Genomic DNA, 15,478 nt, shown 5'->3' on the forward strand with positions numbered 1-15,478 from the left:
ATGTACTTCTCCGTAACGACTTTTGCTCTGCCAAAACACAATTTTCTACTCCTCCTAGCAGCTGCAGCTCTATAGCTGTACAGAAGAGACTGCAGTCATTGTTCAGAGGTTATAAACAACTGAATACTAACAGTTGTGCTGACCTGAACTCTGAGTTTTGCCTGTCCCAGCTAGGAATCCTGGTTCAGTAACTCTTAAGCCCAACTTGATTTCAGTAGGACTAATTAGGTGATGAGAGTTAGCTAGACAAATAAAGCATCTACTATCTTGGTCAAAGTGCTGCCCCTTCTCTGACACTCTCATGTATAAAGCAGAGCTGATTAAGTTCAGTCTTAACCAGACTCAAGATGTGACTGGATATTGTTAGATAGTAAAATTTAATGTTACTTTCTATTTGTGCCTTATCTGTAAACAGATTTTTACTTCCTAACTGCTCAAAAAGTACTTTTCACTTCAGCAGTTCATGCATTCAGACACATGTGGCTATAACTAACAAAAGTTAAGCATGTTATTATGGAGGTATGTGGTACATTTACCTGTGTTTGCATTCCAGCATCAAGCAAAATCTGATCAAGGATTTTTTCTCTCTGCTCCAGGACTTCCAGCTTTTCTTTAATGAAATACCTTGGGATAGGTACTTCTATGTCTTCCTAGATGAAGAAGTAGTCATGATATGCTTTTTAGAACTGCATTAAAATCACATTACTTTTTAATTGAACACCTTTACCAAGCAATTAAATTGGACCGAGATTGCTGCATATTTTGGAGTGTTGGAAAATTTGACCTCTGTAACAACCACTGAGCTGTTACTTTGCAATTACTTAAGGCCTAATTCAACAAAAACAAATAAATCAACCCAGTTTCTGAACCACGGCAGCCCAGAAACCTTTCCTTTTATAATGGCTCAATTATATTATCAAACTGCTAAAATATTTGGCAGGGTTGCTGGAAAGTTAAATATGATTTCCACTGAATTGAATACCTCTGGTTGTATGAACATCCTACTTCTTTTTTTAATCAACACAAAAAAAAGATCTGTTTTTAACCATTACAAGGAACCAAAGCACAAATCTGTTTGTCTACAGGTATTTCTACTTGTAGATAAACTGTCACTGTCTGTGCCACCGATATCTCAGTCACCTCTCAATATCAGGTGTGATTAGAAGCAGCTGTATTTACTTGTTTCCATCATTAAAAAAATGTAACTGATTCACATTTCTACTGATTTTTCTATAGAATTTCACTTTTGTTGAGAAATGAAAAGACACAGGCAGACAAAAAAGCTCCCTAGAAGTTAAGATGCTGTGGAGTGGCATAACCTGTTCTTTGCATCAGATTGAAGACTGGAGACAATTCTTCAAGAACAATTACTGGCAAGTATACTTCTTCTGTGGTGGGGGGGGAATGTGTCTTTGCAGGTCCAGTTCATACACATCCTGTGTTCCCTATATACTGTTTCAGGAATATTTAGAGTATCTCCTCAAGCAAATGATTTACCCAGAAGACTAGAAGGTGGGATGGGGAGACAGCAGTTACCCTGTCATGCTACTCAGGAGGAATTGCACAGTCAAGTTACACAATAATTTATCCCCAGGTATATGTGGACACTTGGGTCCTTTTGCCCAAGTAGCTTAAGACAGGTCCAAGACTTGATGCTGCACTATCAGTGCTCTCTGTTCTATCTGCTATGGAAACTGGTGGGCTTTGACCTGCTCAGGAGGACCTTTGACTTGATCCTTTGCAGTCTGAATGGCAGCTTTGGTGTGGACAGATATGGAGAAGTGCTGGCTGTAAAGAACAAGCACCACTCCTGCCTTGACACAGGCACATGTAAATGTGCTGCCTATGAGCTCTAAGGCCTTCCAATTTCTAAAGAAAGAATTTGAAGGGAAGGTTGTGGCCAATGAAAACAGCCCCTGTGAACTGCTAACTTAAAAGATTTCATTACTAATTCCCTCAGTTGCACACTGTGCAGACTGGGACATCCCTATTATGGCAGCATAAGAAAGCTTCCAAGTAGGACTGTGTTTATCCCTGTTGATTTTATCAATGCAGAGGTCTGGTCTACTAAGGTTTCTGAATATTTATCTTAAGCTCCCTGTTTGCACCTTCCAACATCCTTGATTGTTGATGGAAATGATTATACTTTGTACTTTATGAGTGTAAATGACTCCAGGATGGATTACAAATCTGGCTGTCTTTAGGTATAAGAAATCATACGGTTAGTTTGGACACCCTTGCATAGGATGAGAGAGTTCTTACACTGTCGGGTAGCAGTGTGAGTCAGTCAGTGTAGGGGTGATGAGTATCTCTGATGTCTAACCTGAGCTTTAATTACAAGCGATTCTGGACTGTGACTTTTACTGATTGTAAAGATGAGATCAAAGCCATAATACTGGGGCTGGAAGGGATGGGGAATAGGGAGCCTGTTTCTCTTCATAATCTCTTCTTGGGGCCTAGCGTTGCGAAGTTAGGCTTGTGATGTTTATCCTCAAGTCAAATTTGTAGCTTTTTAGCCAATCCCAGCTCCACATAGGATTTGTGTACCTAAATACCTTTACAATTGCCCCAGGAAATGGAGTGATTGAGTGTTGGAAGGCAACTATACAAAAACATGAGGCACAGAACTATAGAAAGATGAAGCATGGCCTTACAGTGACGTAGTAAAAAGTACACAATTAGCATTGCATAAGATATAAAATGAGGCTACTCTGCTGTATTCTCTGCCTACAGTCATGCTGGATTTTAGCCCATGATAATACAGTGAAAGGAAGGACTAGCGATATCCTTTCTGGGTAGATTCTTTAACAGAAGTTATTTGTCAAGTACTGGCCAGCAGTTCCATTTTGTAACAAAGAATATGTGATTTTATAAAAAACCCTCATAAATATGTATTCCTATCTACTATGGAAAATAATGTTTTCTTTGAAAAAACCTGAAATCTCTTCAGTGACATTATTTTTGGTAGTAGGTAGGTATGTCACGCATTCTTAAAATTAAGGTGTGGTGCAGGAATTTGAATTTATGCTTATTTTTAAATAAATGTCAAGCATGACTTTCCAGATTTGCCAGATTTTTCCTGCAGGTGGATTTACTGATAAGTAATGAAAACAGCAGTCCTTAACGATTTCAAAATATGAAGGATGAACTTCCCCAAAGATGTGTTTATACTCTCTAGTACGCCTTCTCATAGTTTAAAGTAGTTCTCTGCTGCGATTAACGCAGAAGGAAAAGAGCTGATGAAAATGACTGGTAATAACTATCCTAAATTTGCAGTGAAATACACACGCAGTTGCAAACAGAAACATGTTTGCAAATCTCAAAATAATGCTATAATGGTATTAGGCAATTTATCTCACGTAATAATTGGGATCCTGAAAAAAGCAGTAATTTAAGCTTCAACTCTTTTTCTTTAGAAAAGCAGCGGTACCTGAGTTTGACAATAGGTGGAGCTGTCTGCGAGTCAAGTAACCATCTTTTTGCAGCTGACTTTTCATACTGCTTTCAGAGCACAGCTTCAAGACTTTGCCTTATTGTCATATTCATCTAGTTTAGTGGGCTGTCTGTCAAGGGGGCTGCTTTTACATCAGACAGTCCTGAACTCTGGACGTTGAACATGCTCCCAGCTCCTGCCTCCTTTACAATACATTTCTTGTCTCAGATTTCTTGTTTTAGTAGTTTGTTGTACTACAAACTAGTAGACCAGATTATGCACTTTTTAGCATTACCTATAACCTCTGAAAGAGGCCTGGGGCCAGGCTGACTCACAGTGATGCAAAGGGTAGACTGAAGTGGGACTGTACTTTAGTTATCAGCTGCCCATCCCACATTAAAATCAGGCAGAGTCAAGCTGCTGACATTAAGAGTGAAGCTATCTAAGTTAATACAGCTTAATGTTGGGACATGTGCGAGAGAAAGATCCACAGAGCTTGTGCTGTTAGGGAGAAGCAGAAACGCAACATAATGATTGAGCAGATCGCTTTTAAAATCTTGCTCCAGTATCTAATGTTCATCATAGGTCAAATATACTCTGATCTTTAATAAAAATCATTACTAATCACCCACTAAACTAGTGAACATGCAGGAAGCTAAATCACTTGGTGGAACTTCACAGACCACAAGTAAATGACTGTCCTTAAAACGCGGGAAAGGCAAAGTTCCTATGAATTTTCAATTAATAGAGGTAGACCTACCGGGAGAAGCTTTAGATCTTCCAGGATATTATCAATGTAATGAAACTCTGAGTTATCCAGCCCCACCATCTCTTTTTTTACTTCCAGAATCCGACCCATCACGCCATCTAGCACTTGCCGAATCACCATCCGTTTCTGCCGGTGAATGAGTTGGTCGTAGGCCATCTCCAAGTTACGGAAGATTTGCATGTATTTGATGTAGGAGGTGACCAACATCCTGAATACTTTTACATGGTCCTTCTCTGGCTGGAGGAACTCTTCTCTTTCTCTCCGCAGCTGGATGTCAAGGTCTTTCTGGGCATCTGTCCACACCTTATTGTAAGTGCTAATTGAAAAGAGGAGACTATGTTAACCCAACATGAAAGTAAGAGTCAGCACACAATGATGCCAGGGCTCTATGCATGTAGATTTCTCAAAAAATCAAGCTTGGAAATGTGAGCCATTATATTTATAACAAGATTTTAACTAATGGATTTTTAAAAGCCATTCACAAAAGTTTCTCTTATTGATTGTTTTAAAAATAGGAGTCTTAAAATGTTGTTTTATTAATGAAAGTTTAAAAGTTAAAAACTTTTCAATTTCATCCTTAACATATGCTTGAAGCTGCAACCCTGATAGGGTCATGAGTTTCATTCAGTTATGCTGAGATGACAATTTAACAGAAAAGGTGTCCCATGCTGCCCTCATCCCCTGTTCTCCCACCCCGCAAACCCTTATGATGGGGGAAGGTCTCTTTTAGGTCTTCCCGTGTTTGGGATAAGAACCAATCGATGTTTCTAAAGTGTGTGCTGCTTTTCTGCCTTTCTGAAGTGGTTGCTCAGAGCTGACTGTATGGTAAAGGCTGTGTTGGTGCTAATGCTAAAGCGTAGCTGTGGGCACTATTTCGAATGTGAAGTGTGGAATATAATTTATTTCTGTGGCATCAACTGTTTCACTCCAAGTAATTGCTAAATGTCTGGTCCAGTAACTAGAAGATTATGTGACATGGAAGATGTCACCTAAGGCCAGCGACATTTCCAGAAGTGATAATACTGTTTACTTGGCAGTTTTGGTAGGAATAGGTGGAGCTCTGATTTGAGCATGGACTGGCTTCAGTGGCTTTTCATGGTAAAGCAGACCAGCGGCAGAATATTGTGGGGAATCATCCTAAAGGAGCAAGAAGTGGCCTCTGGGCAGTGAGACTTTTATTCAGAGAACAGCTCAAACAGCAGGTTTGTCACTGAAAGATGCTAACATCTGTGGTAGTGAAAGACCCTTTTAGGTCCTGTTCTACTTTGCAACCTCTCTTTGCCAGGTGAAGAGTTTCTCTTGGGAGTAACAGGCATCAAAAAATCTCATGTTTTTGAAAATGCTTCTCTACCAGCAGAGCTAAGAAATCTCTTCTGCACTGGGTTGTCAGTTATGCTGGGAGAAAAACTTGATTCACTTTGTCAGGTTCATAGGAGGAGGGGAAAACAGTGGGCTAAGGTAACAGGGAAAGCAGCCTTTTTTTTTTTTTAGACCTAGAAATAAAGGCCAATAGCCTCAACAGTGCACTCTAGACCCATCCACCTGCTTCACTGAGCTATTGCTTGCTGTTCCTAGAGTCTCTCAGAGAAGGCTGAAGACAGCAAAAGGCGCTGCCTCCATTAGATGAGCTTTCAGAGCAGACCTCTTTCTGGTCTGAGCAGCACTGAGGGGAGTGCTTGTATATTAATTTTGACAAGAAAGCTGGGCAGCTGTTAACATTACTCGTGCTTGACAATAATTGCTTAAGTTGGAGCTCTGTCAGCTGATTTTATCACTTCCAGTCTCAGGAGTTCAGAATGACCCCAGGCTTGTGCTGCAAGAGGGACCAGTGAGGTAGACAGGGCAGACTCCAACCCCCAAGTGCCCTGAGCATGGGGTGTGTGCTGCACGTCCAGGATGCTGATAGGGCTGCTATGACTCCCTGCAGCAGTCAGCAAAAACACCAACAATCCAAGCCCTGCTATTGAATTTGCACCATTAACTTTTAAAAGTGCATATTATACTTTTCAGCTGACCTGGGCTTCTGCAGGATGCAGCTGGTCTTGCTTTTCCTAAGCCTCTGCAGCCCACCCAGGTCTTTCCCCTTCCTTTTTTCCTACTTCATTTACATCCCATTGCACTACCCGAATCACTCAATTGCAGCAATTAACCCAGGTGCAGGAGATAAACAAAATAAAACCAGCAGAGTGGGGAAGATTGGTATAAACAAGACTAGCATTAGCTTTGACCTAACAGCTCTGCTGGTTGATCAATGGGAGTTTTGTATGCTTCCTCTGAAGCTACGACACAGAAGAACGTATACTGGTGTGAGGTTCACCGGGTTTTCCAGCACAGAAGGAAACAACACGGTATTGTACTCACTTAGCTGTGCCTACTCACAGACCATTTGATAGTGGGGAGGCTATAAATCTTTGAGGAAGCCTAGCCCTGTAGGTTGTCCTCACCACCATACTGCTGATTTATGAACAGTGGGTATCCTCAGGCTAGAGCATTCTGAATGCAGGTTATTGCATGGAGACAACAGATCGTACCATAACAAGAACTGACTCCATGATTGTCCTCTCCAATTTACAATAATCTCCCTTTCTGCTTCCTCTGACTGGGGAATGTCAAGTGGTTCCTCCTGCTGAGCCAGCTAATACCCAGTTCCTTTTTATATTTTGAATGACTTTTTGAGGGAGGAGGGGGCCAGAGTGCTCTAGCCCTTCAGAGTATATTAACATAAGGCAACACTGATGGAACATAATTGCTTCCATAAAGCATTAGTTTATCAGATAAGTGTTAAGATGATTGCAAGCATGTTGCTGTGGGTCAGATGTTAAGACTATGGATATTATGATATGTTTGTAGCTTTTGCAGCAGTGATGCTCTGTGTAAATGAGAGCAAAAGAAGGGACAGACCCACTGGAGAATGACGTATTGAAGGAAAAGATTGATGTGGCACTGCTAAATTTTCAGCTGTGATAAGCTGATAGCTCCTGTGTACCTGTGGCAGTCAGGGTGACTGACACCTTGGGGGGGACCTGGCCCTAGTGCTTCAGGTTGTTAGGCATGTGATGAGGAACAGCAGATACTTGATAATTGGACAATGCAAGCAGAAATGTGATTTGAGTGTTTCTTTGGTTCACCCTGATTAAAAACTACAGGACATGTACACAGCCATTTGTTTCCCCTCCCCCGAACAGGATTAACATAATTATTTCAGGTTTTACTAGTGTCCAAATGGGAGCCCTTCTGGACTAGTTTAGAAGATCAGATGTGCCTGGTGTTTACAGACTTTTCTGGAGGACTTGGCAGAGCTGCTATAATCCTGAGGAGCCCTTCAGCTTTGGAGACAAACATGTCCAAGGGTAGTCAGGAGTAATGCATGTCTTCAGGGTTACATGTTAAAAGAAAAGGACAGGACTAACTCTCCTTGTCTGTTAATCAGACAGCATGCGACCCCTAAGTCCCTATTTGAATTTCTGCCTATTTGTTCAGTCTCCCTTTGCATTAAATTGTAAACACCCTCAAAATTGCTTCCGCGTGCTGAAGGGGGAGTATGGCACAGTCTGAGCTGGCCTTTTAGTTACTGTTACTGGTTTATCTCGTAGGCTTGCTCCCGTTCTGAAAAGGGTAGGTTGTGAGCTGTATCTGTGCCTGAGGATGATCTTGCAACAGAATTAGATTGGATTAGAGCATCTAACTAGCCTACTAGTGCAGGTAACCAGCAGGACTGAGCATAATTTCCCTATTCAATGGGATTTGAAGATTATGGAATGAATTTGAAGATTATGGAATCCTGGAAAAGAAGTCTGTCTCTTGATCTCTCCATCTGTATATATAGTCTAGAGCAGTATAAGTAATGTTGCAGATTGTCATAGCAACTACAAAATAGGGGTGTTATGGGAAAAATAAGCAACGCTGTAATGGGATGAGGGAAAAACACATGAAGTGACTTAACTCCAGAGTCCTCAGAGTGCTTTCTGGCAGTTTACAGCTAGGAGGAGAGGTCAAGGCTGTACCTCCTAACTGATGTTCCTTCTCTTCACTCCCACAAAGTAGAAATGGAGTCTAAAACAAGGGCTAAGGAGGCTCTTTTACCATAGTATGACTTCTAGTTTGAATATCACTTTTATTGCTCAAATTAAAGACTGATCTACTTATTTAGAGTTAAGCTTAGAAATACGTTTTTCTGCTCAAGTTATAAAGAGCTGTTTAAAATCCTGACAATTATGCATTGCCTCATTTTAATCTTCCAGGGCCCTCTAACTCTGCATGTTTGCTTGACCTGTCTCTTACATTTAGAAAAATGTCTTGGGTTTGAGTACAGCTAAGGTTAGCCTGCTTACTTGTGTTGAACTGGTTCTGAGACTTAAGCATGCCCTTGGAAGGATTTGTGCTGAGCATGCAAACTGTCCCTCACACCACTCTCAAGCCAGTAGTGGAATCTGGCATCAGTGGGGTTACCTTTGTGTATATGGTTTTGTTCTGTTTTCCCCTGAACTGTCTCGGTGTTTTTATTTAGCTGCCAAAGGGAACACTATTTCTGTTATTCCAGGACATGGCACAGTTTGCACTCCAAGTCTTGTCTCTGGATTTGTATATGGGCTGAACCCAAGCTGCTTTGCCTGTTTTTTCTGGGCTGTCCTCTGAGAACAGAAATATCTCACACTTCCACATGCCAACCATGTAAACGCTGAATGTAGTACTGCATGGGCCCTACTGTTTTTCCTGATGGATGGGCATGGGTGAAGAGATGAAAGGGAAAATAATTTGACTCTGACTTGGTCCAGCTCTCTCCACCTAATACGGAAACTCCCATTTGATTAAATGAGTGCTAAACCATGTGTGTTTTAAAACATTTTTGAAGACTCTATGCTGCCACTGCAAACTATCTGCCCTTCTTTCTCAGAAGATGAGCTTGGGCTGAGTTGGGATATCTAACAGGGAACTGAGAAAGCACTGGCAGGGCTTGTGAAAGCAAGGGTGTGTGGCGCTGGGCTGCAGCAGGGGTCTGTGTGCTGCAGCAGAGATTTTGTGGGCACAAGGAGCCCAGTACATATTCACCACCATCCAGATCAAGTCAGTGGTCACGGAGCAGACCGAGAGAGGACTGAGACACGTGTCTTAACGAAAAGGAAGTATATGCAGGGGCCAGTCCTCAGGGTCTCCTCTAGATACTTGGGGCTTGACAGGTCAGCCATTGTGCTAAGCCCTGGGCAAACACAGGGGAGGGAAACCCTGCCCTGCAGCCTCTATAAAATAAAGAAACAAGAGACAAAGGTTGGGAGGGGAAAGTGAGGCCCTGAGAGGAAAAAGGGCTTGCACAAAAGGGCTGCTTTTCTTCTTTTCTCTTTCTAAAAATCATCAGACTTAAAAAAATGACGCCTGTCTTGCTCAGGTCACCAGAGTTATCTGTTCACCCACTACAACCTGCTCAGGTATTGCATGGTGATGGATGGGATAAATACATTACAGGCGTAGCCCTTTCTTTTCTTTCTTCTTTTGTCTTTTTATAGACAAAACCTTTTTGGGAGTGGAGAGGTGCAGACAGAAACAGTTAGGCCTTATGACACAGCTAAATTGACTGAAAAGTGGTCTGAATCAATTCCTGTTTTAAAAGTCTTTAGCCTGCAGTCTGGAGCAGTGCAGACTCACAGTTCTGAGCTTGGTCAGGCCTGCCTTGCTCCTAAACTAAGGTTAGGCTTACAATTATGCCAAACTTCTGAGTTGATGGTGAATGTAACACTACCAGATTACTTCTTTTAAGCATACTTGCTCTAGCCATGATGTTTTACAGAGTTTGAAGAGTTTGGAGGAAATAAAGGATAAACCTCAATAGGCTTTTGTTGTGACAGGGGAAGAAAACATACAGGCTGCTGGCATTGTTAATGTGAACAGCTAGCTCTATGCTTCTGTCATCTCCAATTTCAGTCTTTGGTACTATGACAGAAAGTGAACAGGGGATACAAGATTTCTGTGGCATAAATGCAATGGGAAATCGCAGGGAAGGTGAGGAAGCCCGCTTCACTAAGCAGAGGCGGCAACACCACACCTCAGCGAGTCTCAAGCACCTGCTCTAGCCAAACTCACGTCTGATTAGAAAAATGGCTCTTTTCTTACAGGAGGACATTGCAAAGCAATTAAAGTGGGGGAGACATTATTCTAGGCTGGACTTTGCTGTATCAGACTCCATCCTTCTGTCTATCAGGCTACAGGTCCTGCCTGAGCTGGAGGCTGCCCTTTGATTTGAGGAAAGGAAGAGAACAGCAGCCTCCTCTGCAAGCAGTATTCCTCCTGGCCAGGGATGCGTGAAAGGATGGGGAAGGAGAGCTTTGGTAACTTATATCCAATTACTGTGTAGCACTGCTGCAGCAAATGCTGTAGTTAGCACTTTGCTGAGAGATGCGTAGCCAGAAATAGGCTGGAGCTGAGAAGACCCTACCTGCTCAAGATCCAAGCAGTATTTGCCATACCACACTTTACTGGGTGTGGCAATGAAGTTTATTTTAGCATTAACCATCCTACACGTGTAATTTTCTTTTTAATTTTTTCTTCCTTACAAAAGGAAAGAGCAATTGCTCATCCAGCTGCCTACAGTTGCATGCATAAAGGGCAAATGCTGTGTCTGGGTGCTGCTCTAACTCTGCTAGGATCAGGAAGCTTTAAGCTCAAAGTTAGAAAGATCTATTCAGTTTCTGGAAAACTGTAGCCTCTTTCACCGTTTTCTAGCACGAGTGGTGCTGGGATATTTCCATTGACAATGCTTTTTCCCAAAGGAGACAATGTATGAGTAACACACAAGATCTTTCCCTACCTGCTCATTAAGGATGAAGGGAGGCACAGGAGGGAGTTGCAGCTTTGAGTCTTAGTTGTGATCATTTTGATTCTCTCTCTTTTCCTGCTTTAACATAAGCAGGATGACACGCTAATGCTCACCAGGGGTGGAAAGAGGGGCAAAGATGAATCTGTGAATGCTTGGGAGATGTATGAGAGAGAACATGCTAGGAATGCCCAGGAGGAAGCTAATAATTGTGGCGTTTGGATGGAATTTGAAGAATATGGCCTGAGGCCACATGGTGAATGAGGGGATAAAAAGAAATATTCAACAACAGGCCCAATCGCTGAATGTGAGGCTGGGGCCTCGTGGGAAGAAAATAGGATATGATCACAATGTAAGAAACTGCATCGTAATGCAGCCACATAAAGTGGGGGAGAGAAGACAGGATTAAAAGCTGCACTGACATTTTCTTACATTTTGGTTTTGCAAACTTAATTTTCTTTAACTGAGCTTTGGGGATGTAATATAAAATATGTAGCTCTCCTTTGGTTGTTTCTGTCAGAAGCAGAAGGGGAAGATGCTAAAGATCTTAGATCAATATTTAACCACTGAATTGATATATGTTCTATTTGTGACATGAGATTAAATTTTAAAGCTTTTTGACTGTTTAAAGCTCCTTGGTGGCAGTGGCAAATGTCTTGTAGCTGATTAAAACCTCGTACAAATGGTAGTAGTGCCAAGACTCAGCTTTGAATATGTCTGGACTAGGACTGTTAGGGCAAGTTAAGAAATTACTGGTCAGGAGCCTACAGGTCAAGTAAACGGTAAACAAATTCATGAAAGAGGAGGAAATGCAGCAGGAAAACATGAATGCAAAACCATCTGTAAATGTCCTGTTCAGTGACTGGAACAGAATGTACATCTATATGCAAATGATGGGGCTTGAGTACTTTAGGAAGAGCGACATGTCCAGCACTTCTTAATCAACCCTACAGCAAATGGGATGGCGTATGCTCTCTTGTGAGCCCTACAACTGTCCTTAGAAAATGTCAGCATGTCTGGACATGCTGACTTTTCTTCTGGCTGGCTGCTCGAGCTTACTGACCCTAAGAGAATATAGCTGAGCACTTTCCAAGTGTCCTGTCTCTATCCTGATACAAAGCTTACTAAAGCAGTGGAATAACGCGCTTCCATGAGCTTTAGATCACACCTCTGTTAAAATCACTAGGCCTTAAGGTGAATATGCCTCATAAACTGATTGGAAATACTGAAATTGCAGCCATGTAAATTGTGTGCAGTGTGACTCTGTGCTGTAAAAGTTGCCAGGCTGACAGCCCTGACCTGCAGTGCACGCGAGACAACTGCCCTGCACGCACACTTGGTATGTTCAGTATGTCCAACTGGCTGCACAAGACGTGTGCAATTTCTCTCTGTGTAGCAGCTGTTCTTCCAGATGTCTAAAAAGCAGCTGTTTACCTCAAGCTCAAAAAAAATTATGGGCTGTGCAACATTTCCATACAGTACACAGGATGTGACTACAGTATTGAAAAATCAGTATTATGGACTTGGCTGTGGCTTACTGATGCGCCTACCTCTTTGTAGGATGGAGTCAGTCTTACATATGACATGGCAAGTTCGGCCATCCCTATGCCCAGCCATATAAGGTGGCATCCTCTAAAATATTGTTGCCTGAAGTCCCAAAGTTCTTTCTCATAAACCCTATGCATTATTAGCTCTTTACTTCACTGCCTTCAAGTAAGACAGTTTGTTGTAATTTTGTCATGTGGCTTTTAAAATGCTTTTAATTTGGCATGATTTATGGTACACAGCCAGGATAACCTCTACCCACAATCATCTAACAGTATCTTCTGTAACTTACTTGAGAACCAACTCCACTGTACCTTCCAAACCAAGAGAGCTTAGAATGAAAGGAAAGCGTGCTCCTATTTTATAACTACTGGCATTGATTGCAACTCAGCTCTGTGCCGGGGAGGAAAACAGAAGGCTGTGAACAGTAAACATTAAGATAAAATTTTTATGGATTCACCAGCACAATCAGTCCAAACCATTTAAAAATATGGAATCAAACCTTTAAGGCCATAGGTATTTAGGTAAGAATTTAGTACTATTTTCCTGATTGTTTAGAAGCATTTTTGAGTCACATTTTCTGTGGCTTTTTACAAAAATTATTTTTTTTAAAAGGAATTTCTGAGATTCTCAGGTGATAACCTGAATCTAGCTGCTGGGGCAATAAAGAAAAGCACTAACTGTCCAGACTGATGTATAGGATACAGTAAACAAAACTATCCAGCCCAGTGCTTAACTCAAGCTCTGTAGATGCAGTGATTGATGAACCGATGTATATTCAGACGTTTTCACGAAGGACTGGATTAGCCTAGCTATAAATGCCATGCTGTACACAGCTATAGAGGGATTATAATTAAGTGAGCCAAGTAGCATCAGTGTCTGTGGTGGTGCAATTCTTACCCCTCCCAGTGTCTAATTGGAGTCCCTTACCAGCATCACTACCTCGTTTGGAAACAGAACTGTATACGTTTTTGTCATCTGGTGGGGAGATGTGTATCTTCACATGGATTTGCTGTTCAGTGCTGGCAATGATGAAGAGCCCTGTTCCCATTAAAATTCAACCAAATCAAGTGAAACAGTTGAAGCACAAGTATTTTCCAATTATACTCAATTCCTTTTGTGTTAATCTAGTTTCTAAACTAAGAACAGCCATGATTCAGACACTCAGTAGGAATGACAGATTCTGAGATGACTCTCGGGAAGAGATCAAACACTCTTCTTGTGGTTTTGGTTTTATTCTTTTGTTTTGTTTTGTGTTTTCTTTTTTCTTTTAAACAATGCACTTTAGACAACTATCCATTACTTTGTGAACTTCCCTTAACAAATTCTCCATGACAGTGCAAGGCATGGTTAGTGCTATTACAAGCCAGGCCCTGCACCGGCTTAGCCAAGGACATAACCAAGCCTTCCTCAAATTTACACCTGCTCAAGGCTGTACTGGGTCTGTGTCCTTGGACAGAGCCCCCAGAGAGTCTCTGCTGTGCCCTTGGTGGTTTTTTCTCTTTCACTTTATTCTCCTCAGCTCAGAAAGATGATACTAAGCAAAAGAAACGGGAGGCTTTGAGGCTGGTACCAGTGATGCCAGGGGAGGAGAAGTCCATGGGTAAAAAGGCCAGCAAATGCTGTGCTCACCAACCTACTGGGGCAGCAGTTTGCATATGGTCAGGTTTGACCAGGTCAGAGCTTAATGTGCAGGAGAGGAGCAGCAGGAGGTAGCAAATACTGCCTGAGGGTTTTTTTTTTTCCCCAGTCCTTCAATGTACTGTTACTGAACTTGAGCAAGCCACATCCAGCTCAGAATTGGGAACAAAGAGCTGCCCCAAACTGGGCTGTGCCCAGCGTTTTGTACTGCTGGACGTGGAGGCTGCAAACTGCAAAATACTGAGGGATAATGTCATGAAAGACACTCACAGTTAGGTTCCCAACTTTGTGGTGCAGCAATAATAATGTTTTCTTAATACGGGGGCTTGGTATCTTAGTAGTATTTCTGGAGAAATGAGTATGGCTCCTTGCTGGTGCTTTGATCCAATGCCATCATCAGAGTCTGGTTATTGCAAATAAACTTTTAAAGCTTCGTATTGTGCTGAAAGCATGAGGAGTTCATTACAGAATAAAATAGCATGTGCAAATTTTGGTTCGTAAAGAGAGGAAAAAGTATTTTTTGCAAGCAGAAAAGGGCCAAGTGTGTGAGTAGGAATAATATTAATATTGGCCTGAAGGCTGCTGAGGTGATCTGATTACTTTGCGGGGCTGGATCCCGCCCACCTCACAGTCCCCCCGTCCCCCCCCTTCCCCCTTCGGGTGCCTGACCCCCGCCGCTGCCTCAGGGGAGGCCGCGGCCCGGCGGGAAGGGGCGCCCGGGCCTCGCACCAGCAGGCAAGGCCCGCTGGAACCGGCCGTACCGCGTTTGTACTGCTCTGGAGGTACGGGGAGGAGGTGGGGGGAGTGTTATTATTTTTTATCCCCTAAACGGGGTGTTCTCCCGGGTACCTGCGGCCCCTCGCCCCGCCTGGCCCCCGCGCCCCGCGCTACTCACGCCTGAGACATGGCGGGGCTGCTCCTCCGCCGCGGGGCTGGCCCGCCGGGTACGGCGTCCCGAGGCCGCCGCGGAGCCCCCCTGGAGCCCCCCCGGCCCGCCCCGGCTGGCGGCGGCTTGTCCGCGGCTCGGGCAACCGGGCGGGCGCCCTACGCGGGCCCCGCCGTTACCGCGGAGACGGGGCGGGGGAGGCCCCCCCCCCCCCGCCCGAGCTGCTTCACGACCGGTCCTGGGAAGAAAGTAAATGTTTTCTTTGTTTGTTTTCCCAAATATTCCCTGCCCCTCTCTTTTTTAACCCCCCTTTTTACCCCCATTTTCTCCCCATTTTCCCCCGCTTTCCCCCCTTTTTTCCTTTTCCCCTCTTTTTCCTTTTTTTTCCTCCTTTTTTTC

The 15,478-nt window shown here is 43.0% G+C and overlaps 1 protein-coding gene across 1 annotated transcript in view; it reads right to left on the reverse strand.

The window, feature by feature from the left end:
* DRC11 (dynein regulatory complex subunit 11) overlaps positions 1-15,223 on the reverse strand; it is a 110,674-nt gene extending 95,451 nt beyond the window's left edge. Inside the window, exons 1-3 of the mRNA XM_074910269.1 lie at positions 15,089-15,223; positions 4,194-4,518; positions 537-650 (exon numbers count right to left, since the gene is read on the reverse strand). Coding sequence (XP_074766370.1) covers positions 537-650; positions 4,194-4,518; positions 15,089-15,099 — 450 coding nt within the window. The 5' untranslated portion in view covers positions 15,100-15,223. The remainder of the gene's footprint in view (positions 1-536; positions 651-4,193; positions 4,519-15,088) is intronic.
* Between the last annotated feature and the right edge of the window lie 255 nt (positions 15,224-15,478).

The sequence above is a fragment of the Athene noctua genome, chromosome 7 (assembly GCF_965140245.1).
Source record: "Athene noctua chromosome 7, bAthNoc1.hap1.1, whole genome shotgun sequence".
Classification (NCBI taxonomy): Eukaryota; Metazoa; Chordata; class Aves; order Strigiformes; family Strigidae; genus Athene; species Athene noctua.